This window comes from Schistocerca serialis, chromosome 8 (assembly GCF_023864345.2).
Source record: "Schistocerca serialis cubense isolate TAMUIC-IGC-003099 chromosome 8, iqSchSeri2.2, whole genome shotgun sequence".
Taxonomy (NCBI): Eukaryota; Metazoa; Arthropoda; class Insecta; order Orthoptera; family Acrididae; genus Schistocerca; species Schistocerca serialis.
The window spans coordinates 264290816-264313907 of NC_064645.1; the positions used below are offsets into that span (position 1 = coordinate 264290816).

General features: G+C 41.9%; 1 protein-coding gene across 1 annotated transcript in view; it reads right to left on the reverse strand.

Annotated features, from left to right (window-relative positions):
• LOC126416459 (uncharacterized) overlaps positions 1–23092 on the reverse strand; it is a 178510-nt gene that overhangs the window by 87246 nt on the left and 68172 nt on the right. Inside the window, exon 2 of the mRNA XM_050084194.1 lies at positions 1816–2024. Coding sequence (XP_049940151.1) covers positions 1816–2024 — 209 coding nt within the window. The remainder of the gene's footprint in view (positions 1–1815; positions 2025–23092) is intronic.

The following is a 23092-nucleotide window of genomic DNA, read 5'->3' on the forward strand; positions in this document are numbered from 1 at the left end:
GAATTGGAATACATCCAGCAAACAATTGAGGACGTAGGTTGCAAGTGCTATCAGAGATAGAGAGGTTGGCGCAGGAGAGGAATTCGTGGAGGACCGCATCAAACCGGCAGAAGGGTAGAAGGATGGATCCTCAAAATTACAGACCAACATCGTTAACATCGATTTGTTGCAGGATTCTGGAACATATTCTCAGTTCGAATACAATGAATTTCCTTGAGAGAGAGAAGTTGCTGTCCTTGCATCAGCACGGCTTTAGAAAGCATCGCTCCCACGAAACGCAACTTGCCCTTTTTTTCACATGATATCTTGCGAACCATGGATGAAGGGTATCAGACGGATGCCATATTCTTTGTCTTCCGGAAAGCGTTTGACTCGGTGCCCCACTGCAGACTCATAACTAAGGTACGAGCATATGGGATTGGTTCCCAAATATGTGAGTGGCTCGAAGACATCTTAAGTAACAGAACCCAGTACGTTGTCCTCGATGGTGAGTGTTCATCGGAGGTGGGGGTATGATCTAGAGTACCCCAGGGAAGTGTGGTAGGTCCGCTGTTGTTTTCTATCTACATAATATATCTTTTGGATAGGGTGGATAGCAATGTGCGGCTGTTTGCTGATGATGCTGTGGTGTACGGGAAGTTGTCGTCGTTGAGTGACTGTAGGAGGATACAAGATGACTTGGACAGGATTTGTGATTGGTGAAAAGAATGGCAGCTAACACTAAATATAGATAAATGTAAATTAATGCAGATGAGTAGGAAAAAGAATCTCGTAATGTTTGAATACTTCATCAGTAGTGTAGCGCTTTACACAGTCACGTCGATTAAATATTTGGGCGTAACTTTGCAGATCGATATGAAATGGGACAAGCATGTAATGGCAGTTGTGGGGAAGGCGGATAGTCGTCTTCGGCTCATTGGTAGAATTTTGGGAAGATGTGGTTCATCTGTAAAGGAGACCGCTTATAAAACACTAATACGACCTATTCTTGAGTACTGCTCGAGCGTTTGGGATCCCTATCAGCTCGGATTGAGGGAGGACATAGAAGCAATTCAGAGGCGGGCTGCTAGATTTGCTACTGGTAGGTTTGATCATCACGCGAGTGTTACGGAAATGCTTCAGGAACTCGGGTGGGAGTCTCTGTAGGAAAGGAGGCTTTCTTTTTGTGAATCGCTACTGAGGAAATTTAGAGAATCAGCATCTGAGGCTGACTGCAGTACAATTTTACTGCCGCCAACTTGTATTTCGCGGAAAGACCACAAAGATAAGAAAGAGAGATTAGGGCTCGCACAGAGGCATATAGCCAGTCATTTTTCCCTCGTTCTGTTTGGGACTGGAACAGGGAGAGAAGATGCTAGTTGCGCTACGAGGTACCCTCCGCCACGCACCGTATGGTGGATTGCAGAGTATGTATGTAGATGTAGATGTAGAAGAACGATGACAAAAAAAATAAGTAGAAGGCATTCCTTATGTTCAAAAACTCACCCGTTATCTATCCAGGCCAGCTCACACGTGTACGATTATTGGCATATTTAAGAACATTTCCCAAGCCGATTATCCTGTAGAACTGATCAAGGACTGTAAAGGTATATCAACTTTTCGTTAATTTTTCTGGAAATAAGCCCTATTCACTAATTTTTAAGGAAATATTCAGTTTAATTAAGTGGTAAATCAAGTCAGTTGGTGATCTGAGGTATCTTCTGTTAGTAAATTGCCAATTTAAATTCGCATAATATTGTACCATGCTACATATCGGAATAATTTTCCAACAGCCAGTCTAGTTATATGATTAAACAGGTACGTCGCGCTACTTACGTCGACGGTGACGCCGGCGAGCTGGAAGAGGTACCTGGGCGGCGAGTCCCTGGGCACGAAGCGGTAGAACTCGTGGCCGTCCTTGTACCACTTGACGGAGTAGAGCGCCTCGCCCTGCAGGTCGAACTCGCACTCGAGGCCGGCGTCCCCGTGCAGCAGCACGTGGGGCGGGACGCGCACCTCCAGCAGCCGCAGGCACCGACCGCCCCCTGCGCACCCACACAGCTGCCTCAGGCTAATTCTCGGTACATCTACATCTACATCTACATTGATACTCCGCAAGCCACCCAACGGTGTGTGGCGGAGGGCACTTTACGTGCCACTGTCATTACCTCCCATTCCTGTTCCAGTCGCGTATGGCTCGCGGGAAGAACGACTGTCTGAAAGCCTCCGTGCGCGCTCTAATCTCTCTAATTTTACATTCGTGATCTCCTCGGGAAGTATAAGTAGGGGGAAGCAATATATTCGATACCTCATCCAGAAACGCACCCTCTCGAAACCTGGCGAGCAAGCTACACCGCGATGCAGAGCGCCTCTCTTGCAGAGTCTGCCACTTGAGTTTATTAAACATCTCCGTAACGCTATCACGGTTACCAAATAACCCTGTGACGAAACGCGCCGCTCTTCTTTGGATCTTCTCTATCTCCTCCGTCAACCCGACCTGGTACGGATCCCACACTGATGAGCAATACTCAAGTATAGGTCGAACGAGTGTTTTGTAAGCCACCTCCTTTGTTGATGGACTACATTTTCTAAGGACTCTTCCAATGAATCTCAACCTGGCACCTGCCTTACCATCAATTAATTTTATATGATAATTCCATTTCAAATCGTTCCGCACACATACTCCCAGATATTTTACAGAAGTAACTGCTACCAGTGTTTGTTCCGCTATCATATAATCATACAATAAAGGATCCTTCTTTCTATGTATTCGCAATACATTACATTTGTCTATGTTAAGGGTCAGTTGCCACTCCCTGCACCAAGTGCCTATCCGCTGCAGATCTTCCTGTATTTCGCTACAATTTTCTAATGCAGCAACTTCTCTGTATACTACAGCATCATCCGCGAAAAGCCGCATGGAACTTCCGACACTATCTACTAAGTCAGCTGTATGAGAAATACTGACAGTGCCTGTCATACCAGCGGGCATAGTTTGTTGCCACCCATACCTGGCAATGAACAACATTCACACTTCAGGAACTCCTTCCAAAAGACAGTTAAAGATACATCTACTGAGGCAACAGTAAACGGTAATAACTACCACTGTCCCTGTACAGACTCCTTACCCCTTTACATCCTTCTTTCCAATCACATTTTCCCAATTTCCAAGCGTTGTTAGCAAGTGTAGCGTCCTTAAATTTCCCTTCCCCAGAATTATATCAGAATATATGTATTTTCTACATCTATAAATTCTTGTATATCTGCCACTATCGTTATTGTTACTATTATCATTATTATTATTGGAAGCATGAGCGGTAGAACTACTGCCAGTATTAGCTTTATTAGCTCTTGCTCGGTACTGTTTATTTACAATGTCTCTGCCGACACACTAATCATTTTACTACCATTTGTTGTTTTAAAATTATTCCTCTTTATTAAGTAACTAAGAGGTAAAAAAGGTACTGTTTGTGTCAAATCCTGGTGTGATGTAAGAGGGGGCCTGAAAGTCCTAATCAGATCAGGTTAAATAAATAAATAAACAATGTAATTTCGAAAAATCCTGGACAGGACACCGTAGTTAGTGTCAAGGAAAGTTTTCGATTTTTGACAATAACTATCATTTAGTCAAGCCTAATGCATATTAGGAAACCATCCACACCAGTGGCTATCACTTCATTAATGGAAACATTGAAGTATTGTATAAATCGATTTATATGTAAATGAGTTTGTATGCTACTGTTTCTTTCCATTTGGTTAGAATAAACGTGAAGTCGAATACATAAAAACGTAACTATATAAACTATATAATGTTACTAGCTGACAAATCTGGCGTTTCCCAGGTACTGATTTTGCCAAATTTCTATTAGAAACGAAAACAAGGAACGAACTGTGTTTCTAGTAAATTATCGAAAAATTTCATCTGCAAATATTCCTGAAAACAACTTTGAAATTATGAAACAGATGTGCGAAGAAATATGCACAATTTACAAATGTACAAGTACAGTATCCAAATTAAGAAATATTATCTCGGACAGTTTCTATACGATTGCGTAACTGCTTCGCGTGTCTACAACCCCGTTTTGTAAACATGTCAATGACAATGGCTCTTCACAGCTCTATAGCTGGCTATTCTTTTCGCCTACAGCCGTTTGCGCTTCTCCATTGAAAGCTGCAAAAGCGCGTCAGGTGTCAGCGATTTCCTTAACATGACTCGACTCTAGGAGTGTCTTCGTAGTAAAGAATAAATTTATTGAAACTTCATGGATAATTAGGCGATTTGTATCTCACTGTTTATAACGTCTTATCTCCTCAGCTATGTAAGGTAGGAGGTTCTTAATCCCACAGCGATTGTTGCCTGACAGTAAAGGATATGAGTAGCAAGTTTGGTTGAACTCGCTCCAGTGATTTAGGAGGAGATTTGGAATACTCTCTCTCTCTCTCTCTCTCTCTCTCTCTCTCTCACACACACACACACACACACACACACACACACACGCACTTAGACTCAGATACATACATCCAAATGTAGCTTTTTATATGTTTCAGATGGTTCAGATGGCTCTAAGCACTATGGGACTTAATATCTGAGGAGGTCACCAGGCCCCTAGACTTAGAACTACTTAAACCTAACTAACGTAAGGACATCACACACATCCATGTCCGACGCAGGATTCGAACCTGCGACCGCAGCAGCAGCGCGGTACCGGACTGAAGAGCCTAGAACCACTATGCCACAGCGACCGGCTTTATATGTATGGAATTACAAAACTTTTTCATTACACTCTTTTACATTTACGTAAAAAATACGTGTAAAGCGAATTCAAATGTTTTAGTTGCCAGCAACGTACAAGATGAACGTCTTTGCCTACATTTGTAATCTCTCAGTTCCCTCTCCCTTGGTGGGAGGAGATGATGCAAAGCCGGACGTGTATATGCAGACGTAGCAAGTAGTTGGAATTTTATAGCTCATGTGAGCAGATGGGAATTATATTACTGTAGAAATTGAATGACTGTTGTGAACCAGGTCTTTAACTGTTCAAAAACATACGGAAGCTAAAATGAATGACATATCATTATTAATAGTTTACGTCAATCATAGAATTATTATGACTCTGGAAGGTTCCAGATTTATTTGTGCAGGAATAACTCAAAGCAGCATTAATACCCTGTAGAAGACAACGAAGCCAGCATACAAACAGCTATGTTCCAGATTCATAATTTATCGTTGTGTGAATGACTACTTTCAATTTTAAGCTAAATGACAAGCATCGGTGAAAAATGATGCGTAATTAGAAGTATGATTACTATCGAAAGAACAACTTGTTTTTTAGGTAAGAACCTAGATACGACTATCTCTAATTGCCAGTGTAACGACCGATAGACGTGTTCCACTTCCTAACCCGCTGCATAGCCAAGGGCGCTAACGTATGTCCATGGGGTGCTTTCGACCCGGAGGTAGACGGTTCGAATTCTCGTGGTGGAAGAAACAAACGCCCTCAGTATTCGGCCTCAAGGGGAAGAGAGGTGGTGGCGTAAAGTTTCCCATCATCCGACTTTGAGCTGACGGTCAGGTTTAAATTCCAAATATGTTCGCACTATTTCACGGATGAGTGTAAGTAACGCTATTGATGTAGATCCGTCCATCGGACGGAGAGGTTAATCTGTTGTAAACAGTATCACTGCTGATTAACATAACTACACTCATGCTCACAAATTGTGGATAATTGCAGAATCTGGTGCCACACAACGTGGCACTACACAAAACCGTCGCTAATAGCATAGGCACATAGGCAACAAACACAACACAGATCTGTAAGTCCACGGTATTGGTGATACGATGAGAAAACCGTTCCAAAACACATGTGCTACAAAACGCCACTGTTTCCTGCGCATGTACCCCGACATCAATGTGGGATATGATCACCATGCACACGTACATAGGCCGCACAACAGGTTCGCATACTGTGGACCAGGTGGTCGAGCAACTGCTGTGATATAGCCTCCCATTCTTGCACCAGTGCCTGTCGGAGCTACTGAAGTGTCGTAGGGGTCTGAAGACGTGCAGCGATACGTCGACCGAGAGCGTCCCAGACGTGGTCGATGGGGTTTAGGTCTGGAGAACAGGCAGATCATTCGCTTGATATCTTCTGTTTCGAGGTACTCCTCCACGATGGCATCTCGGTGGGGCCGTGCGTTATCGGCCATCAGGAGGAACGTGGGACCAACTGCACCCCTGAAAAGTCGGACATACTGGTGCAAAATGACGTCCCGATACACCTGACCTGTTACAGTTCCTCTGTCAAAGACATGCAGGGGTGTACGTGCATCAATCACAATACCACCTCACACCATCAAACCACGACCACTATACAGGTCCCTTTCAAGGACGTTAAGGGGTTGGTATCTGGTTCCTGGTTCACACCAGATGGAAATCCGACGAAAATCACTGTTGAGACTATACCTGGTCTCGTCCGTGAACATAACCTGGGACCACTGTTCCAATGACAATGTACTGTGTTCTTGACACCAGGCTTTAGGGCTCTCCTGTGACCAGGCGTCAATGGAACGCATTTCAGGTCTCCTCTGGGCGAATAAACCATGTCTGTTCAGTCGTCTGTAGATTGTGTGTCTGGAGACAACTGTTCCAGTGGCTGCGGTAAGGTCCCGAGCAAGACTACCTGTAGTAGTCCGTAGGCGGCTGCGGGCACTGATGGTGAGATATCGGTCTTTTTGTGGTGTTGTACACTGTGGACGTCCCGTACTGTAGCGCCTGGACTCGTTTCCTGTATGCTGGAATCGTTGCCATAATCTAGAGATCACACTTTGTGGCACACGGAGGGCCGGTGCTACGACCTGCTGTGTTTGACCAGCCTCCAGTCGCCCTAGTATTCTACCCCTCATAACGTCATCAATATGTGTTATTTGAGCCATTTTCAACACAATAACAATTAGCACGTCTGAAAACGTCTGCACACTTACTCGCTGCACCGTACTCTGACATTCACCAACACACCTCTGCGTATGTGGACTGCTGCCAGCACCACCGTGCGACGACCGCAGGTGAAATGCGCCGCATGGTCATACCCCGAGCTGATTTAAACCCGCAAACCGCCCATCACAGGGTTGTTTCATCATGTACCAGCATTATCCTTAATTTATGAGCATGAGTGTAGTTACAAATTCCATAAGGGAGGGTTATGATTATGCATGATCCAATCACATTAATGTGACCACCTTGAATGTTCGACGTCAACGTGCATTAACCACTCAAAGACTTGCACTAGAGGGTATATAAAGCGTATCGGGGGTCGGGGGGAAATAGTGCAGTGAGGAAAAGGGAAGATTTATGTGACGCCCAAAAGAGCGTGATCGTTGAATTTCGGGTAAAGGGTGGAAGAATTTTCGAAACTGCTAAGTTTGTAAATTGTTCACGTGTCGCCGTGGCTAAAGTACACCATGCATGGCAAAAGCGCACTATTCAAAACTGGCGGCGAGGCAACTGAGGTGCACCAGGGGCCATAGATGACACGAGTGAGTAATGGAAGCAGAGATGGTATGGATGAATATACGTGCAACTGTTGATTAATTGACCGCCCAGGTGAACCAGAGGGGTTACCAGCAGCGTCTCCTCAACGACCTTCCAGGGAACGTTATTGCGTATGGGCTTCCACAGCAGGCCCCTGATACAGGCATCCATGCTGACTGGTGTTCATCAGCGACGGAGGCCGAAATTTGCATGCCAGTATCGGAACTGGACGTCCACTGCATAACGACTGGTGGTCTTTTCAGATGAATCACATTTATGATCCAACGTTCAGATGGAGACGCCCTGCAAGGATCGTCGGAAGGGTCCATGCCGAAGGAGGTAGTGTTGTTGTCTGGGGAACGTTTCCGTGACATTCTCCGCGTGATCTCATCACCCTGGGAGGCAAAATGGATCGACACAAGTGTGAAGGAAGGAAAATACATAATATCACTGCAGAAACACCTTATAGAAAGCTTGCTGCTTATCATTTACTTTGCTTCCAATGTATACTATATTATTTACAGAACGTCACTGCAGTAACACTCTGTAATAAACTGGTTGCTTTATTTGTTTATTTTAATTTTAATCATTTCTCTTTCAATATAAATAGTAAGTAATGGAACGTCAGAATTGTAAATTTCTACTGTGACATCTATGTTTGTATCGAAATATCTCTGAAAGTGGAAGTGTTTTATCATTGTTGTAGCTGTGATATCGCTATCTTTGTATACATACTTCCATGTGATGAAACTTCTTGGTGTGTGAGTGGTGCTTTAGATTATGTGTATACATATATCGGGTGATCAATAAGTCAGTATAAATTTGAAAACTTAATAAACCACGGAATAATGTAAAGAGAGAGGCAAAAATTGACACACGTGCTTGGAATGACATGGGGTTTTATTAGAACAAAAAAAAAAAATATTGCTAGACGCGTGAAAGATCTCTTGCGCGCGTCGTTTGGTGATGATCCTGTGCTCAGCCGCCACTTTCGTCATGCTTGGCCTCCCAGGTCCCCAGACCACAGTCCGTGCGATTATTGGCTGTGGAGTTACCTGAAGTCGCAAGTGTATCGTGATCGACCGACATCTCTAGGGATGCTGAAAGACAACATCCGACGCCAATGCCTCACCATAACTCCGGACATGCTGTACAGTGCTGTTCACAACGTTATTCCTCGACTACAGCTATTGTTGAGCAATTATGGTAGACATATTGAGCATTTCCTGTAAAGAGTATCATCTTTGCTTTGTATTACTTTGTTATGCTAATTATTGCTATTCTGATCAGATGAAGGGCCATCTGTCGGAAATTTATTGAAATTTTGTATTTTTTTTGGTTCTTATAAAATCCCATGTCATTCCAAGCATGTGTGTCAATTTGTACCTCTCTATCTACATTATTCCGTGATTTATTCACTTTTCACATTTATACTGACTTTTTGATCACCCAGTATATAAAGAAAATGCTTCATACGTTCTTCTCTGTTGCATGAACACAAGCAGTCAGCACCGGAACGACTCGTTGTAAGTAACCATACATCTTCACTTTTTATGATTTATTTACATCTTTTAAAGTCGTTGTGGGGCAGTTAGACAATGTCTCACATCTTGTTTTGGTTGCAGGGCACCACTAACCCAAGAAAATTTCATCATTTGGGAAAACAAAAAGTGAAAGCTAATGAGAACTGTATCTTAGTATGAAAAAGCTGTCTGATGATGAACCTGTCGCTTAGAAACCGGTATCGGTGCTATTTAAATAAATAAATAGCATTATAAAAAGTCTCTGGGGACTGGTATCTTCTCTGCAAGACTCAACCTATATTTTCTACACGGCCACGGACTCAGAATGCCAGTTATCGACAAAACAGCATTAAGCTTACCTAGCCAGATATTTTTCTTAAACAAAGGAAAAATTCGGAGTAGGTATTAAAATCCATGGAGAAGAAATAAAAACTTTGAGATTCGCCGATGACATTGTAATTCTATCAGAGACAGCAAAGGACTTGGAAGAGCAGTTGAACGGGATGGACAGTGTCTTGAAAGGAGGATATAAGATGAACATCAACAAAAGCAAAACGAGGATAATGGAATGTAGTCGAATTAAGTCGGGTGGTGCTGAGGGAATTAGATTAGGAAGTGAGACACTTAAAGTAGTAAAGGAGTTTTGTTATTTGGGGAGGAAAATAACTTATGATGGTCGAAGTAGAGAAGATATAAAATGTAGACTGGCAATGGCAAGGAAAGCGTTTCTGAAGAAGAGAAATTTGTTAACATCGAGTATAGATTTAAGTGTCAGGAAGTCTTTCTGAAAGTATTTGTATGGAGTGTAGCCATGTATGGAAGTGAAACATGGACGATAAATAGTTTGTATAAGAAGAGAAAAGAAGCTTTCGAAATGTGGTGCTACAGAAGAATGCTGAAGATTAGATGGGTAGATCACATAACTAATGATGAAGTATTGAATAGAATTGGGGAGACGAGGAGTATGTGGCACAACTTGTCAAAAAGAAGGGATCGGTTGGTAGGACATGTTCTGAGGCATCAAGGGATCACAAATTTAGCATTGGAGGCAGCGTGGAGGGTAAAAATCGTAGAGGGAGACCAAGAGATGAATACACTAAGCAGATTCAGAAGGATGTGGGTTGCAGTAAGTACTGGGAGATGAAGAAGCTTGCACAGGATAAGGTAGCATGGAGTGGTGCATCAAACCAGTCTCAGGACTGAAGACCACAACAACAACAGCCAGATATTGAGAAACGTTCGTTCTTTTAAAAGGTGCAAAAGAAACCTGACGCAGGCCAACCACAGCATCAAATATAACAGGGAATGCCTGTCTACACAGGTAACACCATACTATATAAAAATGAAGATTAATTCTGAGTACAGTACCGCCAAAATAGCTAAACCAAAATGTGAAATCATGTGGCTCAAGACACAGGTAAAAATGCAGTACACAAGGAAAGATCTTCTCAACAAGCAACTGTATAGTCTACGCTTGCAACTTGGAAACTGCCTCTCCAACCTACAATTCTCCTTATTGCATCTACTAAGCTTGAATGAGATGCTGCAAATTAAATTCCAGGAAATCTAATACTTTAGCCTCCAAAGTAAATAAAATAATAACAAGACAATTCAAAAACAGCAATTGACACAGAAACAATGACCTAAACGTTCTAAACTGTATCAGCCCCAAACTTTCTAAGAGGAAAGCATTTATAGTTAAAGCGGATAAAAGTAACTGTGCAGTCATAATGTATGAAAATTACTATGTTAACAAAACCATAGAATTCTTCAGTAGTAACAACATAACCAAGTTAGATTTTCATCACACTTCTAAATTCAGCCCAAAATTAAGAAAACACTCAAGAATTGTAATTTCCACCTAAGTGGGAAGTGTGTGCCAGCATTTCCATGAACTCCACTGCACCTCGTCTCCAATTGTTAACTCTAGGAACAGCCCTTCATATTGATTAAATAACAAACTGCTTGCTCTGCTAAATATCCACTATACTTCTGAAAACAAATTCTCTATTATTAACTCATTGACAATGTTAGAGATGTGTGTATCCTACTGACAGCCAAATTTTCATCACTTGGCATAGTGAATCTATATACTGACACCCCTACAGAGGACACCATAAACATAATCAGGGACAATCTATTCAGACATAAAAAAAAGCATGGCAGAGATCTGTGAGCTCACTGAATTACTTACTTTGGTAATATCATACAGTCACTTCAGTTTTAATAACAAAATATACAAATAGAAAGAGATTGGTTGGCACCAGAAGCAGCCTAGCTGGGATGTTGGCAGATATTTACATAAAACACTTCAAGTAGACATTTTTTGAAGTTAACAGTCACATCAACAGCAAAATCAAGCACCGTTTATGATACAACTGATGACACATTACAGACAAATCAGACCAGCATGCAGAAGGACATTAAATTCACAGTTGGACATGAGACCAAGAACAGCATTAATTTCATAGACATATAAATCACCAACAAAAACCCTACATATCTTTTTTAGATTTATAGAAAACCAGCTTCCACTGAAGTGTGTATCAACAGTTCATCTTGTCATCCAAACCAAAATACGATGGAATATTTTAGATCCACATTGAATTACCTATATAAAATCTACTTGAGCCAGTCAAAAAGAAAAATTATTCAATATTATTAAAACCATAGCCTCATACAATGGCTACAGTCCTCTGATGATAGGCAAACTATTTCAAAAATTCGAAAACCATCAGACAACACAGCAGCACACCAGACAACCAAACAGTTAATACAAGATGCAGTAGAAAACAGCAGAAAACTTATTGCATTACTTTTCTTATGGAGAATATCCTACAAAATAAGCAATCCATTTAAAAACAAAAACATTATTTTAGAAAGAAATATGACTCGGCCTCACAACCCAGAAGATTTTAACTTTAGTGACAATGGCCGCGAAAGCCTGCAGACTTACATTAAGATAAGCTTCCACACAAACAACAAACTTCAGAAAACAGTAACTCACAATTTAAAGATTAGTAACCTCCTACAGAAAAATCAGACATATGCAAAGTTGTTAAAGTTGCCCCTCCTGCTATAAAGAACAAATTGGGAGAAGTTTTGAGACTTGGTTCAAAGGGCATGCAGCTGCCATACCTTTGAAAAACATATCAAAATCGACGTTTTCCACGAACACAACTATTAACAATCATGGAATAAAGAGCCTTGAAGACCACGCCACGTATTGCATCATACTGAGAACGATATCTCTATGAATTTGTTTGAAGAAATTGAAATATATGTACATAAACGCAAATCACCACAAAATCTTTCAATGAACAGACCGAGTTAGCCAGTGCAGCCTTTTATCAAAATGTCGCCCACCTGCTTTCCAGGTTAGGATAAACACTACTCCTCTTAAAAATAACAGCATGCATATTTATTTATGTACATTCATCCCTTACCATTTACTTTGCTCCAAATATATACCATAATATTCACATTATATGTCCGCTGTTATAATATTAATTTGTGTACTTTAATCGCTTATCATTTACTTTGCTTCCACGGTATACCATAATATTTACACAATATCACTGCAGTAACACTTTATAACAAACTGGCTGATTTATTTGTTTATCTTAATTTAATCAGTTCTCTTTTATTGTAAAAAGTAAGTAATGGAACGTCCGTAATTTGTGAATTTCTCCTGTGGCATCAATCTGGTATGTATCAAAATATCTCTGAGAGTGATACTGCCATCTTTATATACATACCTCTATGTGGCGAATCTTTTTGGTGTGTGAGTGGTGCTTTACATTATGTGTGTACATATATATAAAGTTCTTCATACAATCTTTGCTGGTGCGTTAACATAAACAGTCAGCATCAGAATGTATTGGCGCTGATGTTTTAACGTAAGAAACCAAAACATCTTCACTTTTAATAATTTTTTCACATCCTTTAAAATCGTTGTGAAGCACAATTACAGTTAGACATTACCTCATATCTTGTTTCGGTTCTAGGGCATCACTGTCCCAAGGAAATTTCTTCGTTTCGGAGAACAAAACGTCAAAGCTAATGTAAAATATATCTTAGAGTGAACAAGCCGTCTGATGAAGAACTTGTCGGTTCGAAACCGGTAACGCCGCTTTTTAAATAAATAAACAGCATTATACAGATTGGATGGTTGCTGTTATCTTCTCTGTAAGAGTCAAATAGCAAAGAAGGAAGGTTGGGTCTAACCTCCCGTCGACATCGAGAATGAAGAAGGAAATCGGCCGTAATCATCCATGCAGTTGCCTAGAGCGATTTAGGGAAATCACGAGAAACGTTAATATGGATGGGCAGACGCGAGTTTAAGCCTTGACACAAGTATGTATCTATCTTTGGGGATCATGTCCACCCCTACACGCAGTTTATTTTGCCTCGGCACAAAGACATCTACCAGAAGGACAATGCAAAGTGTCACACAGATCACAGTGCATGTGTGTGTATCGAGGGGCATCGGGTTGAGTTTTCCATACTCCCATGGTCTCGAAACTCCCAGGAAATTTGGGAGCATCTCGATCGGGCTGTTTGCGCCATTGATCTTCGACAGAGAAACTTAGCGCAGCTGACCACTGGTATGGAGTTGGCACGGCTCTGCGTACCAGTCGGTACGTTCCAGAACCTCCCTGGCTCTCTTCCTGCACACTTCGCTGCGGTTAGCACTACAGAAGGTAGTTATTCAAGCTTTCAACAAATAACATTACCACCACCACCACCATAATTTTTAGCATAAACTCCTGTCACAATTATGACCTGGGTTGACCTTCTTCCTTCCCGTCACCCCTGTAATCAATGATCCAAAGACTGCGTTTGACTGACGTACACTGATCAGAATCCCCTACACTTTAAACAATTAGCCGCCGTGTCCCATGGAAGGGATATGCAAGTGATACGACATAATACGTTAGAGCTGGCACACACGACATTGGTCCACGCGATACTCGTGTTCCTAGTGGAGCAATACAAGCTACGCGAACAATGGGGGCCTAACACTTAAGCAGTCACCTCTCTATCTCAGTTCGATCTTGAAATATCTGGAAAGAATGAAGTGTTGCTTATCATTATTTGACGTTTAGCACACGGAAAAAGGAAGAGAAGCATTGCGTGCACCAGTAGAGTGTTATCATTACCGAACATAATTCGGCTGTGGTTTCTTATGAACTATTACATGTACACAGGTTCCATGAGTTATACAGAATGTGTCCAGACGGTTTTTACATTTTCGTGACAGGATTCAAATCTACTTGTAGACTCCCTTGCCTTGTTCATTACAACAATGTGAGTAATAGTAACCATGTGACTAAGAGAAAAAAGACCATTACAAATGATTTATTTTAATTAAAACCACCTAGGAAGGACTTTATTCAAACTAGTGCCTATTTAATTATTGATTTCATATTAACAAAGCTGCAGAAGTGTTCATACATAAACTAAATTTCCAAACAGAGTGTGCTATTCAGATCGAATGATATCCAGATTAAACGTTTGGTGAATAAGAAATGAGGTTTGTCATAAACATGTTATAGGAATGGCACTGTATGCTGAGTACGGATAGGAAATGAGTATGAACAATAGTAAAAAGCCCATATCGATGACGAGGAGGATCTAGACGCCTGTTCCTCGTCTCCATCTAGTAGAAGGAACGGTAATTTTGCTCTCAAAGAGTTTTCTCGACTTTAACGAAGTTTCTTGTGATGAGATAGCGTAGACTGAATTAACACCCAGTCACCTTCGTCAGCTGATGGCTCCTTGTCTGTCTCATTACGGGGATATTAGTTTTCATTTCCAACAGTTCGGCTAACGTAAGACAAAATATCAACCGAATGAAACATTACAAAAAAGTAGACAGAAATACGTCTATTCCAAGAGAACTATCGCATAAAATACTGTCAATATATTACCAGATCTCGCCTTACCAATGACACCACCTATAGAAAAAGAGGAAGCACTCAAATTACATTAGATGTACAGAAACCCTGCCAGGATTGCCTAAAATAAAGAAACACATAAATTATCCGACCACTGCGCAGAGTAGACAAGACAACTAAAAAAAAACTGACATGGCATATGAACCTGAGCGTAGGATTAAATTAAGTACACATTTTGTAACACTTAGCTACTGAACGGAGGAGAGGAAACTGTAAATGAGTAGCGTAGAAGACGCTCCAATATCGAAGATACAGCACTTAATATCAACACAGTAAAACAGAAATAAATGTTTGTGCAATAAAATATAAATTAAAATGTTATTGTAACAATAAAGGCCGACCGCTGTGGCCGAGTGGTTCTAGGCGCTTCAGTCCGGAACCGAGTTGCTGCTACAGTCACATGTTCGAAGCCTGCCTCGGGCATGGATGTGTGTGATGTCCTTAGGTTGGATAGGTTTAAGTAGCTCTAAGTCTAGCGGACTGGTGACCGCATATGTAAAGTCTCATAGTGCTGAGAGACATTTGAACCAAATTTGTAACAATAAAGAAATAAGCGTACACCATTTAGTTGAACAGAGTAATAAGATCTTGTCAAAAAGTTTGAAGGGAATGGAAAGATTAATAGAAAAATTGCTTTGTCGGCAGCACTCGTATTTGTTTCTATGTTTCTCTTTGGTGGGGTATATTGTTGTTATATAAGTAGTGGCTTTTGTCGACAGCCTGGACGAAAACTTTATCTTAGAACAGACTTTTTACATAAACGATGTACTACACAGTCGTACGATACTGCGCGACTAGCTCTCCGTGTTGCCTCAGGTGAAATGACAGCGCCACACATCTGTGCTATTTCTGTCCTCTCGATATGAAGCAGTTTTGCTGTTTTAACTACGTATGTTGTCCGCCTCAGTAGCTGCGGGCTCAACGAGGCAGATTGACAACCGAAAGGGCCCGGGTCCCATTCCAGATGGGGCTGGAGATTTCCTCCGCTCAGAGATTGGTTGTTGTGTTGTCCTGCACTCCGTACTGTCGTAAGTGATAGGAAAATCGCCAGCATGGCGTCATATGACAAGTCTAAGCCTATGTAATTTCGTACCAGGGAACGGCTTGATCCTAATAAATATTCTGAATTTTTTGAACACTCTGTCGTATCATATTTTCATGACGTATCATATTTCCACTGTTGAGATGGCCGTATGGGCACGTCCCGAAAGCTAATAATAATATAAAGAACTATGTATGTCACTGTGTTTTCCACTAGTGCATGTAGCTACCGAATCCTACCACTTCCTTTATCACATTTCATACAGCGTGTTGTAGCTCTTCACTTGGAATCACGCCTTATAACTTCAGGCACTAGACGCACAAGCTGCTGAACTGATCTAAACTACAAAGGTCTGCATCGTGCTGTGAGCCACACGAATAAATTAAATAAATCATTGTAACTGTCATAACTATCGTCATCATCACCAGAATTATCCTTCATTGCAAGTGACACCAAAATTACTACAAAATATGGAAAAAATGATAAATTTACGAAATTATCGAACCCAGAAAAAAAAAAAAACGTCGGAGCAAGATCACGTAAGGCAGACATAACTTTGCACTTGACACATGTCTACAACGCCCTATAACGTAAAAGAATCAACGTTTAAGGATAGTAATTTCACCAGAGTTTTAAAAGGAAATGAAGAAATCAGAAAAAAAGAAGTAAGGTTATGAAGACAAGAGGCAATAAGACAGCAGCAAAAAGTTTCAAATACGTACGTAAGTAACGCACAAATACATGAAAACATATTAATAATTAGGGGTGGGATCAAAACCGTGATCTCAGTACAGCAGAAACAAATATGAGGGATTCATCCTAAAAGCGTTACCCATGTTAAATCGGGCGAAACTTCAAAAACTTGGGAGGCAAATTTACTTAACGTAAGATACAAAGGACTCATAAGAAGAATAAATAAAACAACGCTAATAAACCACGTCATTCAGTGAATTAGATTAAAAAATAATATACTAAAAGCAACAGACGAGCTATGCTTTTTGAGCTGTGAAGTAACTAACGATGGTCGAAGTAGACAGAGTATTAAATGCAGAGTGGAAATAAAAAGAAAATCGTTTCTGGAAACAAGGTATATCGGGTGGTTATAATTTGCCTGCTTAACACGTTATAACGCGGAAACGAATTACCGTACGGGGACCAAACTTCCGTAGCATTAATGTCAAGGACATGAGGAAGAGAAATAATGCAGAATCAATTCAATTGAAGCAATTTCAATATGCTGCTACGGTACATCATACCATTACCTACCGGTGCCTTTGCTGCTGCAAAAGGGGTCAATATGGCGCCCATCAGTGTCCAGAAGAGTCTGAAAGAGCAGGATTGCATTCTACACAGCCGAACGAAGCATGTCCGTAGGTATGCTGGCTACCTCTCTAAGTATGCTGCGCTTCAGATCAGTACATGTGTGAAAGTTCCCCTGCTAAACCCTGCCCTTCAGGTAGCCCCACAACCAGAAATCATAGGGAATGAGATCAGGTGATCGTGCCCGCCAAGCATTTGGAAACGATCGGCTGATAATTCGATCGTTTCCAAATGTGTCTCGCAGAAGCAGGTGAACTTTACGAGCGATGTGCTGTGGAGCCCCATCTTGCATGGAAAGTGTTGAGTTCAATGCGCCTCTCTCCTGCACGTCGGGTATGACATGCTGGCGAAGCATATCGTAGTAATGCTGGCCAGTCACACTGCACGTGTTTGATCCTTGAGCGCCAACCTGTTCAGAAAAGAATGAGCCAATGACGAAAGTAGCCGTGAAGCGACACCAAACAGTAATACGTTCTCCATACAGAGAAGCTCCATGCACAGTGACTGGCGATGAAGATCCCTACACTCGGCGGTTCTGTGTGTTCACCCTCATCCGCCAGAGAAAAATGAACTTCGTCTGTCCATAGGATGGTTCAGGGCCAGCCCTCATCAACTTCAGTCCTTGCGAGAATGTGGAGAGCGAAGTCAACACGTCGTTGTGCCCCCTGCGGTGCAAGCTGCTGTACGATATGGATCTTGTACAGATACTATTTGAGAATGATCCGCAACACCTTCCGTACAGTGAGCGATGGGACCTTCAACTGTCATCACACAGCAAGCGTGCTGCCTGAGGATCGGGAATTGTGCCATAGCAACAGCGATTTCATGAACCACCTGTGGTGCAACCGGTCGTCGGCCTCCTGCTGGAGCGACGCCCAGTTCTCCAGTTGATTTGAACTTTTTCTTCATGCTCCGCACAGCAGATGGAGAAAGAGGACTCTTCCGTACCCCTTTCAGCCGGCGATATTCTCGAAGTGCAGCTGCAGCATTACTGTTGTTTTGATAATAGAGGTTCAACAATAATGTTCTTCTCCTTTTATCCAAGCTATGTCGACACGTCAAAAAGTGCGCTGCGACTAGTGAGGTATGCGAGACTATGAATCACGATGACTGACAGCGGTACCTGGTGGCCACAGTTGGAACTGGACGGTGGCGCTGTGACGCATAGTAATCATGCACCCAATGCTCTGGACATTAATGCTGGCAAGTTTGGTACTCGTATGGTAATTAGTTTCCGTGTTATAACGTGTTAAATAGGTAAAGTTTAATTATAACCACCCTGCACTTTATCATCTAAAGGAAATTTAAGTATCTTTTCTGAAATTAATTGGAAGAACGGCCTTGTGTGGAAGTGAAACGTGAACAAAAAGCAGTTCAGTTCTGAAGAGAATGGACATGTGCTGCTGCAGGAAATCGCAAAAGATTAGATGTGTAGATCGAGTAACCAATGTGGAGGTACTGAATCACGCTGGGGAGAAAAGACAATTTGGCACAAACTGACTAAAAGATGGGAATGGTTGGTAGGATACCTAAGGCATCAAGGAAGGAAGAGTGGGGCTAAAACTTGTAGAGAGCACTAATGCTTGATAACAGTATTAATATTCAGGTGGATGTAGGTTGCTCTAGGGATAGATAATATTCCACCAGAATTTCTGAAATCACTGGAGTAAGTGGCAACAATACAACTATTAACGATGGTGTGTAGAACGTATCAGTCTGGTGGCATACCAACTGACTTTCGGAAAATTATCATCCACACATTTCCGAGGACGTCAAGAGCTGACAAGTGAGAGAACTATCGCACAATCTGGTTAACAGCTCATGCATCCGCGTTGCTTGAACGGAAAAGGAAATTGAGGATGGGGTAGATGACGATCAGTTTGGCTTTAGGAAAGGTAAAGGCACGAGAGAGGCAATTCTGACATTGCGGTTAATAATGGAAGCAAGACTAAAGAAAAATCAAGACACGTTCATACGATTTGTTGACCTGGAAAAAGCGTTCGACATTTTAAAATGGTGCAAGATTTTCGAAATTTTGAAAAAGTAGGGTAAGCTATAAGGAGAGACGGGTCATATAAGCCGGCCGCTATGGACGAGCGGTTTTAGGCGCTTCGTCCGAAACCGCGCTGTTGCTACGATCGCAGGTTCGAACCCTGCCTCGGGCATGGATGTGTGTGACGTCCTTAGGTTGGTTAGGTTTAAGTAGTTGGAAGTCTAGGGGACTGATGACCTCAGATGTTAAGTTCCATAGTGCTTAGAGCGATCTGAAACATTTGAACATGTCATATACAATATGTACAGCAGCCAAGAGGGAATAATAAGAGTTGACGACCAAGAACAAAGTGCTCGTATTGAAAAGACAATTGTAAGACAAGGATGTATCCCTTCGCGCCTTCTGTTCAATCGAGGAAGCAATGATGGAAATAAACGAAAGGTTCAGGAGTGGAATTAAAATTCAAGGTGAAAGGATATCAATGATACGATTCGCTGATGACATTGCTATCTTGCATGAAAGTGAAGAAGAATTACATGATATTCTGAATGGAAGGAACAATCTAATGAGTACAGAATAAGGATCGAGAGTAAATCGAAGAAAGACGAAACTAATGAGTAGTTGTGGAAATGAGAACAGCGAGAAAGACAGCGGGACTGATGGTCACGAAGTAGATGAAGTTAAGAAATTCTGCTACCTAGGCAGTAAAATAATCAATGGCAGATGGAGCAAGGAGGATATAAAAAGCAGACTAGCAATGGCAGAAAGGGCATTGCTGGCCAGGAGAAGTCTTGTAATATCAAATATCGGCCTTAATTTGAGTAAGAAATTTCTGAGAATGTACGTCTGGAGTACAGCATAGGACACATAGATTCTGGGAAAACCGGAACAGAAGATAATCGAAGCGTTTGAGATGTGGTGCTACAAACGACTGTTGAAAATTAGGTGGACTGATAAGCTAAGGAATGAGGAGATTCTGCGCAGAATCGGAGAGGAAAGAAACATGTGGAAAACACTGATAAGGAGGAGGTACAGGATGATAGGACAATTGTTAAGACATGAGGGTATGACTTCCATGGTAGTAGAGGGAACTGTAAAGGGCAAAAACTGTGGAGGAAGACAGAGATTGGAATACATCCAGCAAATAGTTGAGGACGTAGGTTGCAAGTATTACTCTGAGATAAAAGTGGTTGGCACAGGAGAGGTATTCGTGGTGGGCCGCATCAAACCATCTTACGCAGAGATGAAGAGGCTTGTACAGGATATACTAACTTGCAGGGCTCCATCGAAGCAACATTCGAACTTAATACCACAGCAACACTGTCAGCGACAAGAAGAACGGATCTGAAGAGAGAACTTAGTCTCTGGCACGTTTCCGCATTGAAAATATTCCTAACAAACGTAGAAGATAAACAGACTGTAGAAGAGTTAGAAGAAAAAAAACTGAATAAAGCAAACAATATTGGATCATACACAAAGCGAACTTACTTGCTTAGAAGTTATTATTAAGTGGTCTGTAACGGAAAAGATGAAAAGTATGTCGAATCTTGCAGTAAGCGGAAACTACATAAACGGACTCGAAATACCAGAGATACAATGTAATGAAGCACATATCGAAAGGTTTATATGTGGCAAAGTTCAATTTGTAATTTGTATTTCTTTGGAGGAATGGTGGTTATCTGATAAGACTTCGTTCTTTGCTCCATTCGGTGAGACCAGATCACATAATTGAGGCAGATACGCTTATGACAACCTACAATTTGTTTGATATAGTGTCTGCCACAACGATTAGTTTGCGTTGAATTGAACGTGATGTATTAGAAACGCTTTGATGTCGGACTGCTCGCGCAAAAATAAGAAAATGTAAATATAAACGTAACTCCGAAAATCCTTTGTTTTTCAGATATTAAGGACAGTATACTACCAAAGCGTTTGAAAATAAAATCCGAGAACCGCAGTTCGTAACAAGAACTTATAATTTACTTCTTCAGACAATCGAGTGACGTTACCGTTACAAGACATTCTGCTGATTCACTTACAGTATCATCAGTGCAGAAGAGTCAGAATATTGTATACTGGGGTGGCACATAAGACCTGGCGTTTTTTTTTTTAACATTTTGGTTCCCACAAAAATAAACAGGAACGGAACAACGAATAACTTACTCTCCATTGTTGTTTACTTCTTCCTAAAGAGCAGTTTCGTGCATCGCCGATAGAAATCAGCTGGTTTACACTCGAAAAAATCTTCCAGACGAGCCTTCAGTTCCACGTCATTATTCAGCGAAACCCCACGCAAAGCATCCGAGAGATATCAGAACAAATGGAAGTTCAAATGGTTCAGTTGGATTTGAGCACTATGGGACTTAACATTGAGGTCATCAGTCCCCTAGAACTTAGAACTACTTAAACCTAACGATCCTAAGGACATCACACACGTCCATGCCCGAGGAAGGATTCGAACCTGCGACTGTAGCAGTTGCGCGATTCCGACTGAAGCGCCTAGAGCCGCTCGGCCACCGCGGTCGGCAAATGGAAGTCCGAAAGCGCCAAGTAGGGAGTGAACCGTGTCGTGTCGACAGGTCGCGGTACGTTTTTCGCATGTCATCTTTGCTACTTGCGGAGGGCGTGCCTTTTTGACGTAAGCAAGTGGCAGTGTGAGGAGTGAGTTGGACTCGCATCTGGCGGCGGAGCAGGAAGGGCACTTCAGGCACGGCGGGTAGTGATTTGGGCCGTGCGATTTCTCTGTCCGACGACCGGACTTCGGTATTCCACTTGGGATCGCGTGTCCGAGAATAAGCTTTCATCCTGGCGGCTCCGGAGGACACGAAGCGGCCGAAGCTAGTCCTACTGCGGAAGTCCATGGTTGCGGCGCCTAGGTTAAGAGGGAAGAGTGACGTCTTAGAACTACGGTGAGTTACCTTACTTGTGTTGAGTGGATTTGGTGACAGGGTGAGGTTCTCAAAATGTTCCTTTATATTGTCTTTCCCAGTGCCTCGCCACCTGCTTATGGGCCGCACCCGCCTTCACGGCTGATAGAATTCTAAAAATACTGGCTCACTCTTCGTGTTTGCTTAAGCCCGGTCGTGGGTACGTTGAGTGCGGCAAGAGGACTGCACGTGTGTGTACCAACTGCTTATTGTACCAGGGTAAATTGTGATTTTCTATAATTAGGACGTACTGTGTTTTTACCTTCTTGTATATAATAGTTTTGTGGACTTTGGTTTGAGTTACCTCATTTATTGTTCTGAGTGACTTTGGTACCTGCTGATTAACTTCATAATTCCGATAGAAAAGGGTTCATGCCAATTTGTTGGTATTCAAAGTACTATCTGCTAATATAATTGAAGTTCTTTTGCCAGCAGTGTGCATCCATTTAAATCTTATTGATTTTCCGTCCCGTGCGGCGGCGCCTTGCTACCCTTAACCTCTGGGAGTTTTTTTGAAACTTAATTGCGATAGGCTGGCGAATCTTTGTTCAGTAATAAGGCTCCGATCCTTTTTTTTTTTTTTGCTATTAGTACTTGAGGGCATGGTTTCTGCCCCTTCATTGATATGTGGGTGTGTAATTACGCTCGTAGCCATATTATGTTCAGTTCCATGATTGAGGGATTAAAGATCACTTATGATTTGATTATTTCTTGAACTTAAAGATCCTTTTTCTTGGCAGGTAACAGTAACCGTTACTAGTGCCATGCGCAGAACTGTCTCGATTATTTGGGAGCGCTGCCTCTTGATAAGCAGTATGTG